This window comes from Triturus cristatus, chromosome 7, assembly GCF_964204655.1.
Source record: "Triturus cristatus chromosome 7, aTriCri1.1, whole genome shotgun sequence".
Taxonomy (NCBI): Eukaryota; Metazoa; Chordata; class Amphibia; order Caudata; family Salamandridae; genus Triturus; species Triturus cristatus.
Genome location: NC_140590.1, coordinates 239,037,982 through 239,059,694, shown reverse-complemented (window position 1 = coordinate 239,059,694; position 21,713 = coordinate 239,037,982). Strand labels below are relative to the sequence as shown.

Here is a 21,713-nt window from a genome sequence, read left to right as displayed (position 1 = left end):
TTTATTCCTGGAAAAATACAGTTGTTAACTAATTATTAAGGGTTTTATTTATTAAGGGATTTATATTAATATGTTTCCTTCACAGAAAACAAAAATCTGTCTTCAGATTACCACAAATATTAGCCAACAGCCTTTTCAGAAAATGATTTAGTCTACATTTATTCTTGCTATGTCACTCTTGAGTCATGTCAGTACTTTACAAAACCACAAAATAATCATTAAATCCATACATACATAAAATAAATCGTATTTAACCTAACTGTAACCGGAGGATGCCTTTTGTGAGAGCTGTAATTTAGAAGAGGGTTAGGAGTATAGCAATGGTGGGTATAGTCATCTATTATAAAGAATGATGACCTTGTACCAAATATGAGATGTTGTAGATCACATCAATATGTTTTTATCTTTTGAAAAAACGTAGCCTTCAGCCTTGTTCCTCTGCATGGTCAGCAATCTGCTCAGTAATTGCAATATCCCGATAACGTATGTTGCGATTTACTCTATACCATGGATTTGTTAGCATTTATATAGACTACAACTACCAACCGACTTCTGACTTTCTGAAACTTCTTATCTCCCTTTAAAGATGGTCAACCATTGCTGGATGAAAAAGAGGTTTCCTCCATTCCGAGACTAGCGATACAAGCTAAGGAATCGGTGGACCATGCATTCACTGAGACTCGCTCCAAGTAAGTCATTAGAAAACTTTCTTTCAGGAATCCAGATTGTGTATGAATTTGTGGAAGGCACTCCATCTTGAGAACACTGTCGACACCCTGAGGAGGGTGATTCAAATGATGGAAGAGGGTAGGCAACCAAAGCCCACCGTGATCAACTGAAGGTCATAGCGCAGAAACTCAAAGGTCCAGATTTACTACGCTTTTGTGCAGACTCCAGAGTGACTCAAGGTGGCACGTGCTGGAGTTTTGTAGGGTAAACGTGACATTTTCACAGCGCTAAAAAATCTCTTTGCTCTGCTTTGCACCACTTTGCAGCAAGCTGGCATCACTGGGGCAGATCAGCACAAACACCCATAGATTTTGGTGCAGACCAGGCTTTTCCTTAAAATGAACGCCTTCTTAAGGCAGGTGCAAACAAGGGGAAATGTGTTCATTTCTCAAAAAACAAAGTTATATGTTGAATGTATGGTGCAGTGAGCAGCTAACAGCCAATGCTTGAAAATTTGCATAGACTGCCTACTCATAGGAATTTGCACTGGAAGTGTATGCCTCCAGATCAAATCCTCCGATAAACAGCACACATTCACCTTTGTACCATGGTGAGTGGTTGTGAGCAGCATATGGTAGACTGTTAGTGTGCCAGCACATGGGAAGACACCTGAAGCAGGGCAATCTTTGTAGATATGGAGCTACGCTTTATTTTCCCTTTTGTGCAAGGCAGTGCAACTAATTTGAATACTACACAGTGTTGCATGAAACATTAGTAGATCTGGACCCTGGAGCATTCTATGTGCACTACTAAACCCACAATCTGATGATATCATTACGCAGCAAGAAAGTCAGGGCGACTATGGGATGATGATGTGGCCAACATAAACAGAAATCCAGGGCACGTCACAGACACTAAAACCAGACTCATGTCATGCACACTTTAGACAAACATTCCCTCACTCAATAAAGAATTTATATTGCTCCCATTATGCAGCTACAAAAGCTGTACCACCCTTGAATGATTTGAGGAGCTTCACACTGCACAATCATACACAAACCTCATCTCCAGGCACACATACATTTAGACTTTCAAGAACGAGGTACCACAGTTGCTTTTAAAATGGAGCGAGGGACACTTGTATAGATAGCATCAGTACTTGTAATATAGGGATGCACATTACAAGCCCTAATGAGAAGCAGGGTTGGATTGGCCTACAAGGCAATCTGGCAGTGCCTGCAGGGCAGGTCTGACTGGTCAGTTTGTGGGCCTGTGTTTTGGCTGGTTGTGGTGTGTTTTATGGTGCGGTACGCCGGTGTTCACTGTTAATTTCCTTAACATTACAACAAATATTACATTCAGCAAGCAAAAACTCTTTGGGTCCAATTACGATGTTGGGCGGACCACCACAGACAGATCGTTGGTGGCTGTCCGCCCGACATCTAGGGCAGCAGTCCGACCGCCGGATTATGTCACCAGCAGTCAGGGAGCATCAGGCGGGAGAAGAGACCACTGCTTCCGACAGGCTCAAGGATACTAATCCCTAAAATTAAGGCTGTGCCTGCGGAGGACCTGCCATAGGGATTAGAATGTCAGTTGAGTTTCCTGCAGCCTTTTCATGGCGGTCCGACTGCCATGAAAAGGCTGTCAGAAAGTGACTTTGGTTCCCCTCAGCATGGTCCCATCTCCCATAGGCCCCTGCAATGGGGTCAGGTTGGTACATGTGGTGCCCCTGCAAACATCAATGCACTGTGTGCCAGGCTCCGCATGGTGCCTGGCACATGGTGCATGGATGTTTAAAAACATCTCTTTTTCTATTACGTGTTGAGCTACAGGCAGTTTCTGGGCTGCAACACAAGTCAAAATAGAAAAAGGGATGTTTCCAACTGCCTAAACGGTGGTCGCATCATAATCTGGCAGGTGAGACCTCCGACTACTTGTCCGGTGGTCACACTCCCACTTCAATGGTGGTCGGACCCTCATCGTAATGACCCCCTTAGGGTCTCCCATACCTTGCAAATCATCCATACAGTGTGTCTTCACAAGTTCAAAAATTCGATGATTTTGAAATGTGGGTCACTTCTATAAATATCTGATTCACTAATGGGGGTCACTTTTATATTGGTGTCCGGGCCTATTTTCTGTCCCAGTCCGACCCTGATGAAAAAGGAAGTCCCAACCATTTCGTGAAGTACATTGATGTGGCTATGAGCTGTAGCAAAATAACCCACTTCTGAGGTACCTGTAACATTTAAATATTTGTGCATCATACAATACATATAAAATATTTTTCTCATTGATCATATACACATGCTGCTTAAAAATGCACTCTCGTTTTAATTTCTCTTGCAGTGAAGCATCATTGTGTAAACCAATATTTGAGTTACGTAAAGTATTTGTAGAAAGTTGGCCACTTATGTAGTGTATCGTTGTAGGGTTACACCATACAATTAGTCCAGATGACCCTTATTTGGTTTACAGGGCTTACTTTGATAATTCTATGTGCTCTATTTGTGGTCGTGTGGTTGTGCAGTTTAGGCTTACCAGAGGCGAGTGTAGTGCAGTTGTATTACACACAGAGTCAATAAATGAGACACAGACTCAATAAGAAATCCGAGACCAATTTAGAAAAACAGCACAGATTGTTATATAATTTTAGATACCAAGATCATTGGAATCAGGTAAGTACTTTCAGAGTAATGGGTTTTTTAAATAATTCAATAAAATACTCAAATAACGTTTTTTTGAGGTATGAGCCTCGGACGCGGTTATGTAATCCTATGGGAGAAACACTGCATACAGTTACTTGCACGCAGTTCTTTAGGGTACCTTTTGGGACTTAAGGTGCTTAGGGCCTAGGTCCAAGAAATACCAGCATATCGGATTTACCCGCCCTGGGTTGTCTGGGTGCAGATGTGCTGTTCGCATTGGTAGCCTCAAGCTCGTCACGTTAAAGTGTATGGGCAAGTACCTGAAAAAGAAAGGCTGCACATGGGGACTTCGGGATGTGTGCGGTGGAACCCAATGGTGGGCTTGACTCTTGAGGGTCTCTGGGCCAAGGGGACATCATCAGGTTACTAGAACTCGGGCTGTGGGGCTCAGTGCAGAGGTGTTTTGAGGTGTCTTGAGTTAGAGGCTCGCACTAATACCTGGAGAGGGGAAAAAAACTATTCTGCAGGGCCACTCTTTGTGAGACTTTCATGGGTCCTATATCCCTCATCAGCAGTTTGTGGGTTGACGTAAGTGGTGTCATGGCAGGACACGCAACAATCCTTGGTTACAGCGGGTGCTCTGATACCCAGGGTATTGCTGCTGGGTGGCTCCTGGAGGGTCATGGCTTCTCCAAATTTGGTAGGTGATGGGTTTTAGCTCTTGGAACCACAGTGACCTCTTCCTGGTGTGATGTACCCTCGGTGGATCTGATGGTCAACAAGATGATGTACCAGATATGTGCAGTCGGTGCCTGCAGCTGTATGTGAGTGCCTCTCCACCCTAAGGGAGATGCTTCTTGGTTGTCAAAGTACTGGACAGTCCTCAAAGGATTTGGGGAGGCTGTTAAACGTCAGGACAAGTCATATCTTGTAGTTGTAGGGGAGAGGAGCAGCCAAGCAGGGCTTGTCACCAATTTCAGTGCTTTTCCACAGTTCTTGCAATGTTAGCTCTTCTTTGTCCTTCTTCTGTTACCAGGTAGATAAATCTAGGTTCCTGGCATCAGGGGGACACCTAAAAACTGAATTTAGGGGCGTTAAGTGGAGGGTAAGGTAGTAGTCAATGGGCTACTTACCCCTGGGGTGACTACACCCCCCGTATGACCACTTCCTGTGGAAAGTGGGAATAATCCTGACCCAGAGTTGCTAATTTCGGTAAATTCAATATAGTGACACCCTTCTTCAGCTGTCCACTTCAGGTGGCCCACTTTAGGGGTGTGCCTGGCCTGTAAGTGTGACATGCCTTCTGACTATCCAATTTCCCACAAGCTCTGGTGCCAAAAGGCCCCAGGCCAAGGGGTGGTGCTGCTGAGGTCTGGGGAGAAACTGTTGTTGCATATCGAAGCTTTGAAGCCTCTGGTCCTGACATGCTAATTTACTAGCCATTCTGCAGGATGAGGTGTCCTCACACATAATATATGTCACCCTGCCTTAGGGCTCTGTAGACTTATATATAGTATATGCAGTGTGCATGGGCATGGCATGCAGGGAGTGTGCCATATCATGTTTTCAGAATAGTTTGCACCATTTCACACAGCCGGAATGGAAGTCTGCATGTCGTTTTTGTGTGGGTCCCCTAGGGTGGTATAATGCAATCTGAAGCCCTTAGGGACCCTCTTCAGTACCCATGCCCTGAGTACCAGAGGTACTAATTCCGGGGACTTACAGGAGTGCTAAAGTCCTTGCCAATTGGGGTAAAATTGAACACTTACCTTGTTTTGAAGAAAATAGCACTGGGGCCTGGTTTGCAGGGATCTAGTGCATTCTTCAGTCATAGAGCATCAATAGTAGGGCAAACAGTGGGGATGACCATGTAAGAAAGGGGCACTTTCCTGCAGTATTTATTGTTTTCCTACAAACATTGAGATTTGTAATGCACGTACTTGTTGACAGTGGGATTAAAGATGAGCAATTATATTTTCTTTTCAGCTTCAAACAGCTTATGAGTTCCAGGTCTTTTACTCCAGTTGAACTCCTGGCAAATTTGAGGCAACCCTCAGGCAGTACAAGAAATGCCCTCCGAGCCGCTGAGAAAAGAGAAGGAATTATTAGTCTCCTGGGTATCAAGCTGGATACCTCCGAATGTGAAAACTTCAATTTAACAGGTACTGTTGATTAAAGCCTTCTGTGTCTGTGTTTTAACAGTTCCCTTCATGCAGTCAGTTGTTTCAAGTAACTTGATGGAACCATTTACCAACACAGTAAAATGCAAGAATAGGCTTCATTTTATAAAGTATATAAACAGAAGGTGAATCTGAAAATAACAATGTAGGTCCTGGGAACATGAAGTCATGGAACACAACTTGTATGAAAGGCAGCCTCCTTTACCAATGACTGGAAACGTGTGCTGTTAATAATGATGCACAAAGAGCAGGTGTCATTAAATCAGACTCCTCTGCCTACTGCCCCACCCCAGGTCCATAACACACTGATTCAGTGAACATTCTATATCACACTTACTGTGGGCAGGCAGTGGAGGAGGGAGCATGGGCACATACACCATCCACCGCCCTCTGTACACAGGCCTTCCAATCAATGACATCATAATAGGTTTAGCAACCCAATCATGCATCAACAAAATATTCTGGAACCTTATATTCCTAATGACTTTGGATGATGCAAGATTGGGTAAGAGAGCTAGACTTTTTCTTTTCACGGCCCCTTTATGATAAACAATGAGGTGCATAACACTCCTCTTCCTCCACACCTTTAATCCCCAATAACTCTAGCACCCATTTATTGTACCCCCTCCCTTTCCAGGATGTAGCATCCTTCAGTAGCATAAGTGTGTTTTAAAAATCTTAGTATTAAATTAAAAAAAAAAAAAACATGCATCACCCCACTGTGGAACATCACGAGGAAACAAGTGAGACCCTTTAATGTAGCCTAATTGCGGGCGTGGATGCAAGTGTGTGTGTGGGTGTGTCTGCGTGAGTGTGCGTGAAAGATGATAATACAACATAGGAGACAAGTCCGCGACACTACAGTTACAGATAAAAGTTGGATATTTCACTCAGGGAAAATCCTTATAATTCGGGCTGTTCTGGGCAGTCTCTACAAAGTAGGACAACTATTATGGTTTAGCTTGCTTGTGCTTATGCTAGAAAAGGAAAGAACGTATTGTGATTTGTATTATTAAAATCCGTTGTTGATCGGAAAATTCAAATCTAAGAGGTCCTTTTTCAGATGGGCTCAGCAAACCTCAGTTGGATACCCTTTCTGCAGAGAGTGGTTGTGCTTCAGAGACCAGAATGATTCAATGTCCCACATCTGATGTCTACAGGGACATTACTGGAGCCTGCAACAACAAGTAAGTCTTTAGCTGAAAAAATGCATGTGCCTTATGCACGCTTCTGATCACACATTCTTTTGTGTTTAGTTGATATTTTTATTAATTGCAAACTGCAAGCAGTCACAGACAGTAATATCTATACATTTCAACCTTGTGACATCAGGTGCATGTTATTTAGCAGTGAACAATAAGTCAGTCAGTCATTTCAGGTACACATTTGTTATTCCTTGACAGTTCCATTTCTCGAGACGGGGATGCACGTAAGTCCCCTTGATATGCGCTCCACCCACTTCACTTTTTATCCCACTTCTTGGGACACCCTGTAGATTTATACACTTTTTTTTCTGCAATCATACACTTATCCAGTTCGGCAGCCAAAGTCTTTGTCGATGGCCTTTCCATTACCCCCACTTCATTGCTATTGCTCTTTTCACCAGCATGTACCCCAAAGTAGCCTCGCACACACAGCTTTTCCTGTCTAGTTCCTATACTCGCTAGTGTAACCCCGGTGAGGTACGTTCTATGCAGGATTTGTAATGGTATCAGACGAAAGTGAAGTGCGATAGCTGCCTCTCTTGGGTACATCAGCGCTGTTTGCCAATCATCGTCTGCAATGTCTCCTATGTCGGCTTGCCACCTACTCCAGAGGGCCTGGAAGGGGTCAGGCAGGTTGTTGCATAGTTTGCTGTATGTTAGTGCTATGGCTCTATCTGGGATTGGATCAGAGCGCAACCGGTCCTCCAGAAGGGATGAGTTTGGTAAAGTTCCGACATCTGGGAGTGCTGCTGTTAGGGCATGGCGGATCTGCAAGTACCGAAATGTCTCCCCCTGAGCTAATTCATATTACCCCTGTAATTCACAGAATGGGAGGATTTTACCTTTCTTAACTAGATGGCCTATGGTGGAAATTCCGATTCTGTCCCATTTATCAAATCCTGGTTGATAACACTGGAGTCCCAATTTCTAAGTGGACCACAACAGTGTGGCTAGGGTTATTACATAAGTCCAGCCTAGACATTTAGTCGCCAGATGTCAAATTTCCACCGTTCGAGCTGTAGGGCCCATATATTTCCCTTTCCTGAGCCTTGTGTATAAAGCTCCTAGGCATCCCTCTTTCCCCATCTGATATTTGCCTAACATATAAGCAGGGTCTATCGGAGAACGGTACATCCAGTGATTTACTACCACCAGTTATGAGGCCCAATAGTAGAGCCGTATGTCCAGGAGTGCAATCCCCCTTCGTACCATCCTTCCGTCAATTTGTGCAGGGCTATGCGAGGCGCTCTGCCATTCCATAATAACGATTGGACCTCACTTTTGATGCTGTTAAAATAGAGTCCGAAATCTTATAGGGGCAATTTTGGAGGACATATAGAAACCGCGGGAGAGCCAGCATCTTAAATAAAGCCGCTTGGCCTAGCAGAGAGAGCGGCAGGGATCTTCAGTGTTTGACATCATAGTGGAGTCTATCTAAAGGGATGGCTACGTTTTTATCATGGAAGAGTTGGGGGTCTGGGGTGATAAAGATTCCCAAGTAGCGGAAACCATCAAGGGCCACCCCGACCTCACATCCTGAGGGAAGTCTAAGAACTGGACCCTGAAGAACAAACAGCACTGATTTGGTCCAGTTAATGGCATAGCCGGAGAACTTGCTAAAGTTGGTAAAAATATTTAAGAGTCTATTTAGTGACGTACGGGGGACGCCAGATATACCAGGATGTCGTCTGCGAACAGCGATATCCTGTCCTCGTGCCCTTCCGCCCATTTCAACCCCCTGAGTAGTGCATCCCCTCTCACCCAGGAATCCAATGGTTCCAGAATCAAGGAGAAAATCAGGGGGTTAGGGGGAAGCCTTGTCTGGTGCCTCTTCCTAAGGTAAATGTTCAGGATGTGCGATTGTTAACACTTACCTGACCTCGCAATTCCGTGTAAAGCAACTTAATCCAGGCCATACGTTTCAGGACGAACCCCAAGCGTCTCACTACCTGAAAAAGATATGGCCACTCTATGGAGTCGAATGCCATGGAAGCATCTAAGGAGAGCACCACGGCGTCTTCTTCTATATATTTCTGTCTCCCCAGAACGCTGTGAAGACGGCAGATGTTTAATGCCGTATTTCTCCCCATCACAAAACCGAATTGGTCAGCATGGACCAATGATGGGATTATTGATAATAAACGGTTGGCTAAAAGTTTGGCCAAAATTTTGGCTTCAACGTTAATTAAAGAGATCGGTCGATAGGAGCCGCAACTGTCACCGGGTTTCCCCGGGCTTTCGAATGACGAAAATCGAGGCAAGACATTGATCTTTAGGCAGGACTCCTCTCTTAAAGCTCTCATTATACATGTTTATAAGGTGGGGTGCGACCATAAGGCCAATGACTCAACAAATTCAATAGGGACTCCATTAAGGCCCATTTCCTTCCCTGATTGGATACTATTTATGGCCCCGCAAATTTCGCCATCTGTAAGATCCTCTTCCATCATACTTCTATCAGCCTCAGAGATTGTAGGCAGGTTTTTGTCTGCCATTAGTTGACGGGAGTCCTCAGCCGTGTATGTGGTTGAGGAGGAATAAACCTTTTATAAGTGGTCCGCAATGCCTCTGCGATGTCTTGAGAATCTGAGATCTGCTCCACATCCTGAAGGATCAGTTTGGGTACCCAGTGTTCCTCCTGTTCCCGTTTCTCCAGCCAGGCTAACATTTTCCCGGCCCTGTCTCCCATCTCATACACCTTAAATTGTGTTTTTAATATTCTGGCCTGAGTCTTCTCTCTGGCCAACGTTTTGTACTCTAACTGCTTGATGGCTAATTGGCGTGCAGTGGTTTCACTAGGGGAAGTGGTATTTTGTGCCTCCAGCTGCTGGAGCTCGCTCTCTAGGTCGGACAGCCAACATTTTCAGCAAAATAGTAGTCTGTCTGAGTGAGCAAAGTCTCTTTTATGTCCGGGATTTTAAGCAACCAGGGATTAAGGACTATAGTGAGCTCAACCCACACTGGAGAGTGGTCCGAGATACCTCTCAACAAGGCTCGTTGATGTCGAAAGTGTCTGATGTCCCCTAAGTGTGTGAGAAAGTAGTCTATGCGGGACATGCTCTCGTGTGCGTTAGTAATAAGTGTAGTGTGTAGTGTCTGGCTGTAGAGAGCGCCATATATCTGTTAGGCCCATGGCCCGTGTTAACTTCTCCATCTGTATAGTGGGGCGTGTTAGGGGACAATGTGGATATCTGTCTCGTTGGTCATCCATGGTCATATTAAAATCTCCCCCTAAAATGAGGGTGCCTATGGGGAGATCCACCATGATTTTCCCCAGGTGAATAAGTGCCTCTTTGTCCAGTGCAGGGGGATGATACGCTGAAACCACACCTAACGGCTTCCCTTCCCAGCTAGCCTCCAACACTGCAAACTGCGCTTGGGGATCTGCCCATGTGTGTGTTGGAATGAGTGCAAGGTTTTTCCTGACTAGGATACTGGTACCCCTAGAGCCTGTGGTATAACCCGCATGCACCAGGTGTTTGTATCCCCACCGTGTGAGGGCCTGAAACTTGTTTCCCACTAAGTGCTTCTCTTGTAATAATACCAGGTCCGGGGCCTGCCTTTTTAGATACTGTAACACTACTCAACGTTTTATTTTATCCCCATAACCATTGACCTTCCTACGTCAGAATGGATAATGATGTGTTCACTGCTGTCCTCGCCATGAAAAAGGTAAATGACTCGTACAGAAGCTCGGGGCACATCGTGAGCAGCAACAGATGTACCATTCAGCGTCTTAACCAAATGTATAAACCTGAAACAACATTCGGGCAGAGGCTGTCTAAGGATCCACATGACTGCATACCTTCCAGGTGGGGTGAAAAGAACACTGAATAAATCTGACTGTCCAAACTGTGTGATCTGAAAACGAAAACAAAACCATACTACTGTAGTCCCCTCCCACGCCTCCCCGCCCCTGCCCCTCTGCCAGTGGATTTCAAACTACCCACTCCCCAACACGGCAGAGTGCATGTCGCCCAACCCTCTATTGAAAAGGTGCTTGGGTTTCAGCCGTTCCCCCCCCACGTTGACCGGTGTTATGTTCAGATCTGCTTGTTCGGGGTCCTGCGAGTCAGTCCTTGTGCAGTTTCTCTACTCGACACCAGCCCTCCAGCCAGTCCCACACGTCCTCAGCGGAGGAGAAGAACCAAGTTTTACTGTGTGATTCAACTCGGAGTTTTGCCAGAAAGAGCATGGCATACAAAACTGCGACGTTGGGCTTGCACCTTTGATGTGAAGTCTGGGAAAAAACTAATCACATTGTTCTCCAGTTTAAGCGGCTGGTTAGCACATGCAGTCTGAAGTATGATGTCACGATCTCTGAAAATAAAGATACGTGCTATACTCGGCCTCAGAGGGGCTCCTGGTTTAGGCCTTCCCCTGGGGACGCGATGGGCACGTTCAATGGAGAAGTAATTCGGGAGTCTCTTTGGTTGTAGCAGCTTCAGGATAAGTTCCTTAGCAAAGAAGTCCACCGCCGGGCCTTCCGCACGGTCCGGGACTCCAAGGATTCGTATCTTGTTTCTACGTGCCCTGCCTTCATACTCATCGAGTTGTCTTTCGAGTTTGATCCTGTAGTTCACTCACCTGCTGTTTGAGTGCGGCAGTATCTTTGTTTGAAGTTGTTGTGACCTCCTTCATTTCTTTTACTCTCTAGTCCATTTTTTTAAGGTCAGCTCTTCTGAGGGAGACTTCAATGTTCACCATGTCAATGCGAGTATTCAGGGAGGTCTGTACTCCCGTAATGGCAGCCATGATGTCTTGAAGCGTCAATTCCTGCTGTAGCAGCTGGTGTGCTGATTCTCTGAGATCACCGGAGGGGCAGCCTCTTTATCCTCACCAGAGTTTGCCCAGGCAAACTTGGCCAGTTTGTTTTGTACTGGTGTTTTGATACTTTTCCCGGTCACCATGTTCAGGCCGCAGTACTTCGGATAGTCTTGAGTTTTCAGGGATCTGTTCCAGTACTCGCCGCCGCCTGCCCAGGGGGAAAGGGTATGATGCCCTGGTGGCCTGTCAGGTTTCCTGGCCTCTTGATCCCACCATATTCGGCGAGAAGGCAAAAAAGCAAATGCGGTGCTGTACAGGTACACGCTCTATGTGAATAGAAATGTGCTCAGAACACTATAGCAGCCAAGTCCGCCAGGCTTCGGATTGCAGAGTCGCGCTGAAGCAAACAATTATGGACCACACAAGGCCTGCGTTTCTTTTCCCAATATTAGGATACTCCTCACACAGAATTACAAATACGTTATGGTGCTAGGGAAGTACCCATCTACATGTGTGTATCTCGATGCCTCTGCAATGTCAAATCAGCTGTTCCCCATAGTCCACCACACCTGATCCTTCTGAGCTTGCTATTCTGGCTACGCAGGGGATCTCCCCACACTGTTAACTGTCTGGGCTCGCTTCTCCCTCCACGTGTAGGATCACACCACAGCTACATATGCCCTTTCAAGATTTCAGTGGGGAGTATGGGATACCTTGTGGCATTCATCTGAGGCCCGCGCTGATCACTGCCTCCAGTGCTGGCCGACCGTGAATAATGGCCCTTTGGGTCTCCGCCGCCGGGACCTCAATTAGTGCTGTGTCCAACCTGCCGGTATCGTGCCGCACAGGTCCTGTCAAGGGTTCGCTGGGGAATTGGGGACGTGCAGCGGCATCGATCACTTACTCCAGTGCCTGTCGGCCAGGACAGCGATCCTCAGGGCCTCCAAAGCCTGGGCTCCAGGTAATTATTTCTGCAGCTGGCCTGCTGCTATCACGCCACATATGTCCTTGTGCAGGTCTACTGGGGAGTGTGAGCTGCACTGTGGCACCCACCGCGGACACTCTTTGCTTGATGCTGCCACTGTCGGTTATGGGGATAAGAGCTCTCCAGGCCTATGAAGCCGGGGCCTCAATTAATGTGAGGGCTGACCTGCTGCCAGCGCGCCCCACAGCCGGAGCCAGCTGCTCCCAGGTACCCGGTGGGGTCTTGAGAAGATGGAGTCTGGTGTAAACGTCAGCTAACCCGCTGACTCCAGGTACTGCCGCTGACTGTGGCTGGTGCCGCTGGACATTGTCTTCTGTTTGGCACCCTTTGCGTCCACTATATCATGCAGTGGACTGAGGGCGCACCGCCATCTTGACTCGGAGCTCCGGCCGCGCTGTAAGCATCTCGTAGTTTTTCTGCCACCTCAGATGGGAACTTGCCCCCAGTTGTCGCCTCGGGACTCTAGGGCAGGGACCCCCTCCGCTCGGGGGTAATTAACAGGATTTTGGTCAGATTAGGAACAGGATAGACAGGGCTCTGGAGCCGGTTCAGCCTGCGGCCATTCCCTTCGGCTGCTAGCCACGCCCCTGATCACACATTCTTGACACTGGTCAAGTTTGTTTACAGAAATCAGAAATGCATACGATATCAATGTTACAAGTTGGATGATAAGTCCAACAGGTTGGATTTAGGGCAGGAGGTTTCGGATAGATTGAGGAAAGTCTGAACTGTTTCCTGGATCCAGACTGAAGTCTTAAGTTTTAGTCAATGTCTTGGACATTTGCTGAGTCAGTTGTCAGAACTTACTTTGCTCACGTTCTCACTACATTAAATAGATACGTGACACTAGGCTTATTGAATTCTGCTATGTGCTTTCAGTGGCGTAGCTAGACCTACTGCCACTCGGAGAGGCCCTTAAGTTTGCCGCCCAGTGCAGTGCAGGTAAGAGCGGGGGGTTGTGAGGGTGGCAGCTGATGGACGACTTGTCTGGGGCGGGGGTTGGGTTGGGTGGCAGCCGACGGATGACTTGTTTTCGGGGTGGGAGTGTGTGGTCGACAGGCGACTTGTTCTCGGGGGTTGGTGGTAGTCGACAGGCACGACTTGCTACCTCTGTCACCCCACACAGAGTGTCGCCCAGGACGAACAGCCACCCCACCCTAGCTGCGCCACTGCATCCTTCCCCTGCTGTCGCCGCTCCACTGTAACTTGAAGCTCAGGCCGGATGTAGGCTTTGTCCCTCAGTGGTAATGTGGTATCTCAAAAAACCTTCACTTAGACTTGTCAGAAGGAGAGCTTGGTGCACAAAGGTCGTTGATGCTTAGGCCCTGGGATTTTTTAGGTCTCCAAATGGGTGCTGCAAAATGCATTTATAAGAAAAGCTGCCCTGTTTATGAAAGAGAATGCAGTTAACACAGCCTGTGCCACTAGATGGTGCTGGATACTTGACCTTTGACATAGGTTCTTGACCTGTCCCGCTTCAGTTTGTTGAACTGGGTCTGCATAAACCTTTGAAATGCCAGCACTCACTCTTTATGCCACTGTTGTTCTCCAATGTTACACTTCTTTTCCACAATATGTCAACATAATTGTAGATGTCTTGCCTTGTATTTGTTTTCTATTTTGTATGAACATTGTGGCAGTGGTGGTGCTACCTGTGGTTTCACAGTCCGCATTATGCAAAGAGTTTCTCAGTTCATATAGGCTGGAACTGACCAGCAGTCTACAATACAGCTTGGAACAATATTCAGGATCTTGTTGTAAATAAGGTTAACTAACTAGCAATTGTCCCCCCAAGTACAGGGCTTGCCTCCGGGCTGCACCACCCACGCTGCACAGGCAGATATCGAATGCTATTTGCCCGTTTCCTCCCTCTGCACCTTAGCGATGAGGAAGGAAATGACTAACCGAAGCATGCGACTCTGGTTGTAAGTGAGTCTGTAGAATTACCTACTTAAGAAGCCCTGTTCTGGAGAAACATTGTCCATAGACCTGTGTCTTTGAACTTCTCCATATGAAACAAATTTGCATGACATCGATCCATCTTCTGTAATTTTTAAGAGGATCATAAATATTTCTATACTCCTTTTACTGGAGAACAACCAATGTGCCATTTTCCCTCCTTCATCTCCAGCTTCACGTTGGCTTCTTTGTATGTGTTTCTCACTGCAATCCATGGAGAGCCTCAGAATTCCCAAATTGGTCATATATGTCTGTCAATTTCAAGGGGAGATGCACTCTATATGACAATGTTGTAAGGTTTGCAACGTGTTTGTGCGTTGATCCAATATTACTCCTTCTTCATCTATAAGTGTAATTCTTTACTACAGGCTTGTATTAAATACTGTAGAAGGTACAATGTTACAACAGCCAACATTATAACATTGTATAAGCTATGTCTCATCAGCGAATTTCACAAAAGTCTTATCCATGGCCTATTTTTATTCTTTTGCAACAATCAAGTCATATAAAGTTTATATTTGAAAACAAAATACCCCAAACCAAAACAAAACACCTCATACTAGAAGTTTTTCCTGACCCTTGGTTTTCATCGGTCTTCTGTGTCCAATGGATGGTGGCAGAAGTGACCTACGAATATCGAATCAACATATCAATGGGATGGAATGTCGAGGACAGAATATTAAAAATAAAATATTGACAGGTAAGTCTAGATTTTCTTTACCTTACTCCACATATATGTACCTACGTGGTAGATATGTCTTCAAGGTAGGTCAATTTGGAGTTAGGAATAGTAAATCTTTACTTCCCTATATCAACTTACTTTTCGAAATATTGCTCCTCGATATTCTGTCCTCAATATCAGTATGCCACGGTATTGATGGTGCGAATATTCAGAAGTACAGTAATTGAGGCACTGTTAGTCACTGGCCAATCACCGGCCGCCAGCCATGCCACAGTTTCAGCAGATCTCTTTCAGTCCTCCTGCCACAGCCAAGGCACAAGGAGAAAGTCAGTCACAGCCGGGCCCCTACACTGTGGAATTTTCTACACAAAACAACACAGGTAACAATGGAAAATTCACACCAAAAAACAGACATTGGTTACTAGGTAAGATTGTGGAGATGGCTGATTAAACTCTTTTACATATATTCAGTCCACTACCGATTCCAGAACAGATTTCCTTTCCTGGTTTTCACTATTAAAGAAATGTGCTCTAAATCTAACATTTAGCAATAAAGGATGCTACAATTAACTCGTACAATGTATAACCAAGATAGAAGTGTGCCTGCCTGAAGGCCGATTCCAGACGAATGGCTGGCATAGCAGTTCTTTTTAATACATGTTAAAATGTGCCCCCTGCACTATAGTAAGAGCCAGTCATTATGTAATAGACATGTTACATGTGGGCGCTTTATACAAAAACAAAGGGGCAGATTTACAAGTCCCTTGCGACACTTTTACGCCGACGTTGCGTCACTTTTGTGTCACGCATCTTCCCCTCCTTGCACCATGGTGCGCCGCATTGTAAATGCGAAGCATCCGTGGTTGGGCACGGGGGGGATTACGTGACGCATCTGTTCTGGCGTATCCCTGCTGATTTGCAGAGATGCGCCAGTTGTAAATCTGCCCCAGAGTCTTCATGTGGTAGTAAGCTTAACCTAAATTAGTCGGAATACCTAATAGTAGTGTACTGTGCACATGTTAGAGGCACATTTTAGAGGCGCGTACCATTTAAAAAACGGTATACAAGGGATGAACCTCACTCTTCAATGAAATCTGAAACAAAAAGTACATAAAAAGCATGAAGGTTGAAAACTGACGTGGAACCGATAGAATTGCCTACAATAAATTACCAAGCTTGGTCCTTTTATACGCAGCACCTCCATTTCATGTCTGTATCGTCAGATTTTCCTCCCGTCAGATTTCCTTTTTTTCAGTTCAATTCCTCAAATGTGTCTCTTCAGACTTCTCAGCTTTTGAAACTTGAATATAAAATCCGATTGAGAAATGAAGGTCGCATCCAGCCTTAAACTCTAAAGCATTGCACAATAATTCACTGAACCAAATTTGCTTAAAAATGCACACTGCGGCCCAGATTCAGAATAGTGTCTCGGAACGCAGCACTGCCGCCAAAGAGGCTGCGCCGCGTTGCGTGACAGGGAGAGCGCAGAAGATCACCATAGTCACAGAGATACGGCACTCTCCTACCCTCTCCCCAGCGCCGGAGCTGATTCCAGCTGCTGTGCGCCAGACACACACCTTTGCGCCATAGTGCTAGGGCGCGTGCCTGAGTCTAGCGTTGGTTCTGTACAGGAAGGGTACCCTTCCTGTACAAAATAATATGCGTACACACATTCAAAGCTTTTCCTACTTTGTATGTGTGCTGCACAGTGCAACTCGCATGCGAATCCGGAAAATAAATGAGAAATTAAAACATTTCCCCTTTTAACGCCTGCTTTACAGCAGCGTTAAATTTCGGCACTAAATCCTGTCTACTAATGTTAGTAGATAGGGTTTAGCATCAAAAAGGATGGGTGGTTGCATGGGAATGCCCATGTACTACCCTCCTAACGCACCCTTGATGCAAAGTAATGCAAAGCAGATCTTCACGCTGCTCTGTATTACTTTTCTATACAAACCAACACTAATACCAATTAGCGGTAGTCTGTGAATCCCCAGATAGGTTTAGCGTCGGGTTAGCATTACAAAAGTAGCGTTACCCGACACTAAATCTTTGTGAAGAGGCGAGTGACATGCATTCTGGTGGTTGATATGCACAGCAGCTTCGCTGGGAGTTTAGGTCTTGTCTAACCAGTGCATGCAAAATGCACATAAATAAACAGATAAAAAAACTAAATAATAAAGTGATTAAAGATAGAACTGTATCTTACACACTTGCACATATATATAGTTGACATCTTGAACAGGGTAGAAAACATTTACGCTAACATGCAATACCAGCAGGAACATTGTGTATTAACTTCTCGGCAGTGAAACTGCATCGGCCCAAGCCTCCATCGATAACCTGGTGTCTGGAAACAGGCCCCTCTTGGAACTAGAGCTAGAGGTGTGCAAAGCCAACATAGACGCGGGAATATGGATATATAGGAGGCTGGAGTGGCAGGCAGTTGCTCAGGTATAATATTTGATGTCGCGTCATGGGTTAAAGCAACCCATGCACCTCTTGAGCACATAATTTGGTGTCCGGGTCTCAACTGCTTGTCCTGGTGATATTTATCCAAGCCACGCCCCTCACTGAGTGCTCAGTTTTGCATTAACGGTGTAACTAACAAAAAAAGGCTAGTATGTATTATATAACGCTAAGAAACCCCAGTGAATGTGGGCTTTAAAATGCACATATTTGTTCTCTGTTAGAGTTACTTGTGCATGGTGTATGTTGTAATACTGCATGCATGCTTCCTAGTCCACTGATCCCAATGTGGTTAATATTCCAGTGATGAACATCCAGGCAACAGATGTAAAAGATTCAGAGAAATGTAGGAATGTATTCCAGACGGTACGTATGCCTACTTCCTTGCACCACTTACTCCATTTGATTTACCTATATGTCCCAAGTTGCATAAATACTGGGCAATTAAAGTTTTTAGTTCAAATGCATGTGATTCCAAACAAAGAAAACAACGTAAATTTGCAGCAGCTGCTGAGTGCCACTCCTGAGCAAGGAATCTGCCCTTGACATCTGAATCATTTTCCAACCTAATTGATCAGGAAATGAGTGAGCTCTCACTGGATATACAGTTTATCTGGTGTTTACTAATGCACTTCTTAAAGGCCATTTATAATTTTATTAAAGCATTGAAGAGAACAGAAGGTCTGTTGTACCTACACCGCTGAGAGAGGTGTTACTGACCCTCTTGGTGGCTTCTGTCCAGTGGCCCACAACAGGGGTGATTCACTATGCCCTGCGTGTGTGTCATGAGAGGAGCCTGCATGCTGTGTGACTGGTGTACTCCGCACAGGCACACAAGATTGTGCCTCCCTACATGAGGACTGCAATGGTTGCAGCAGCTTTTGAGGTCTGTGTCTAGACCACTGACTCACTGTCAGTGAAACTGCTCCCCCACCCTCGCAGCTCCACCATTAAGTGAGGCCCTCCTGAGCCCCTGCACTCCCGTAGTGTTGGTGTTAGAGGCCCTCCTCCACCCGCAAGTTATACCAGCACCTCATCCCTGGTGTTCCAGTGGACCTTTGACTCCTTCTCTCGCTCCGACTATCTGCCCCCTTCATCCTCTCCTTTCTTCCCAATTTCACCCTTTAGCTTTTTCACCCTTCACTCTTTATATCACTTTTCTTCTGCTTTCTGCTCCATTTCACCCTTTACTCTTTCACCCTTTTACTCTTCATATAATTTTTCCTCTTCTTTATTTCTTCCTTTCCCATGTTTTTCCTGCCGCTGCTGCCCCCCTGGCCCCCCCCTAGCGTGACCAGCCCGAGCCTGTTACCCTACCCGCTCCCGCCTCCCAGCTGTCCAGCCCTCCCCGACCCCTACTTAATGGCGGCTGCTGCGGGGACAGGCGAGCAAGACCACTGACTCACTGTCAGTGAAACTGCTCTCCCACCCTCGCAGCTCCACCATTAAGTGAGGCCCTCTTGAGCCCCTGCACTCCCGTAGTGTTCATGTTCGAGGCTCTCCTCCACCCACAGGTTATACCAGCGCCTCATCCCTGGTGTTCCAGTGGACCTCTGACTCCTTCTCTCGCTCCGACTATCTGCCCCCTTCATCCTCTCCTTTCTTCCCAGTTTCACCCTTTAGCTTTTTCACCCTTGACTCTTTATATCACTTTTCTTCTGCTTTCTGCTGCGTTTCACCCTTTATTCTTTTCACCCTTTTACTATTTATATTAATTTTCCCTCTTCTTTTTTGCTTCCTTTCCCCCTTTTTTCCCACCGCTGCTGCCCCCGCGGCCCCTCCCCCCAGCGCGACCAGCCCAAGCCAGTTTTTCTTCCTGCTCCCGCCTCCCAGCTTTCCAGCCCTCCCTGACCCCTACTTAATGGCGGGGGCGCTGCAGGGACAGGAGAGCAAGACCACTGTCTCACTCTCCGTGAAACAGCTCTCCCTCCCTCGCAGCTCCACGATTAAGTGAGGCCCTCTTGAGCCCCTGCACTCCCGTAGTGTTGGTGTTCAAGGCCCTCCTCCACCCGCAGGTTATGGCAGCGCCTCATCCCTGGTGGTCCAGTGGACCTCTGACTCCGTCTCTCACTCCGCTTTCTGCCCCCTTCATCCTCTCCTTTCTGCTCCGTTTCACCCTTTAGCTGTTTCACCCTTCGCTCTTTATATCACTTTTCTTCTGCTTTCTACTCGGTTTCACCATTTATTCTTTTCACCCTTTTACTCTTTATATCATTTTTCCTCTTCTTTTTTGCTTCCTTTCCCCCATTTTTCCCGCCGCAGCTGCACCCGTTGCCCCTCCCCCCCAGCATGACCAGCCCGAGCCAGTTCCCCTCCCCGCTCCCGCCTCCCAGCTGTCCAACCCTCCCTGACCCCTACTTAATGGTGCACCAAAGGAAAGCCCGTCTGCGCCCGTGCGGGACCCGACCACGACCAGTGCTAGGCTCCGCACCGCCAATGCTACAACCCAGCGGCACTCCACGCACGCAACCCAGGTTGCAACAACAACTGCAAGCTAGCATCATCAGCCGACACCCACGGACCCTTCAGCTGTCACCGCTGCCGGCACACCTGATTGATTGATTAAGTGATATCTTGCAGACCACATCTTTTTTTATCCTGTCTAGTTTCTGCGCTGCCACCCACATTCGGCTCACAGGCACAGTGTAGCGTCCAATCCCCTACCAAAGTGGTGGGCAGGCCGTCCATAGAAAGGAGATGGGGGGAGAATTCGGTACAATTTTTATTTTTTTTAATTACCTGACTGCATCCATCTCCCTCTGCATGGGGCTCTTCCATCTTCTGGGCACAGACTCCCAAAATGCACTGCGGCCAATCCTGATGCAGACTGGGAGCCTGTGTCTGCTTTCTCCAGCCCCAGCAATGCAGCTGGAGCTGGAGCTGGAGAGAGCTTCACTGCGCATGAGGGTTTGGCTGGCCTGAGACGGTCGGCCAAACCCTCATGCGCAGAGAAGGGAGTGCCCACTGTTCCCCACCAGCAGTGTCATCCCCTGGATCCGCCCCAAGACTCATCAGAGTCTTAGGGGCAGGTCCAGGAGATTAAAATAAAATGATAATAAAACCCGTCTTATTATCGTTTTTTTTAATGGTTGTGGCAGAGGGGGCGGCACTCCTCTGCTCTAAAGGGGTGGCCACTGCTGCACAGGCGTGTCCCATCACATCTCCTCCCTGGGTTGAGCGAGCCCCTCATCTTCCCTGAGAATATGAACCCACTTGGGATATATTTGTGAGTTTTCAGTACACAGCTCCCGGATCATTGGCATCATCTTCGCCCTGCGTCAGAGATTCAAAAACACCTTTAAACCCAGAATTCACCTCACCCCCCTCCTGGGGGCAAGGCCTCATGACGTTAGCGCTCTTGAAATGGGCTATAAGATGTAAAGGTGGCTTGTTAATACCTTGAATTCGGCTTAACCTGAGCTCAGAGGATAAAGCGCCAGAAGGTCACCTGTATGCTGCCCACCCCGCCACCAGCACCACCACTGATGAGTGACACCGCTCTCTGTCCAAGGGAGGCAATACTGTGCCCCATGGTTAATCTGTGCCAGTGGACACTCTTTTTAGGAGTCTGGGCTCTTTCTGAAAGCCCATTAATGTTGTGTAACTAGTACCAGGCAGGTGCTGCCCTGAGTACACAACTGTCTGTGATTGCTGCTATAGAGAAACAGCAGTATTTAAAACAAGCACTTGCAATGCAATAGGTCTCGCATTTGTTACATTTGAGCAGTTGGCATTGAAAAAGGCAATGTCCATTACTTTTGTTTTTTTTATTTGAAGTTGAGTTATTATATTTGCACATCGCTATTGGCATTGATATAAAAAAGCAAAGTAAAAAAGATTGTCATTTTTAACGCCAACACCTCTAATTTTAACAAATGCGAGACCTATTGAATTGCAAGTGCTTGTTTATGCTTCCAGCCACCATACACAGCAGCAGGACTGCTGTGCAACATAGCTAAAAAACATTGACAAAGCCAATTGGCTTTGTCAAGGCTTGTTAATGAATTGTGTTTGGTGTTTCCAATTCACCTGCTAAAACTGTATTTCTTCCTCTTACATCACCTTCCCTGCCCCCCATCGCCAGAAGGGAAGGATACTCAGGTAACTCCAGAGAGATGCGGTGGTAATACTTTACCGGGTTATTAG

General features: G+C 46.5%; 1 protein-coding gene across 1 annotated transcript in view; it reads left to right on the top strand.

Moving 5' to 3' along the window:
• LOC146809304 (eosinophil peroxidase-like) overlaps positions 1-21,713 on the top strand; it is a 188,026-nt gene that overhangs the window by 35,718 nt on the left and 130,595 nt on the right. The window contains exons 3-5 of the mRNA XM_085616114.1: positions 587-689; positions 5,307-5,482; positions 6,564-6,687. Of these exons, the coding sequence (XP_085472240.1) occupies positions 587-689; positions 5,307-5,482; positions 6,564-6,687 (403 nt within the window). The remainder of the gene's footprint in view (positions 1-586; positions 690-5,306; positions 5,483-6,563; positions 6,688-21,713) is intronic.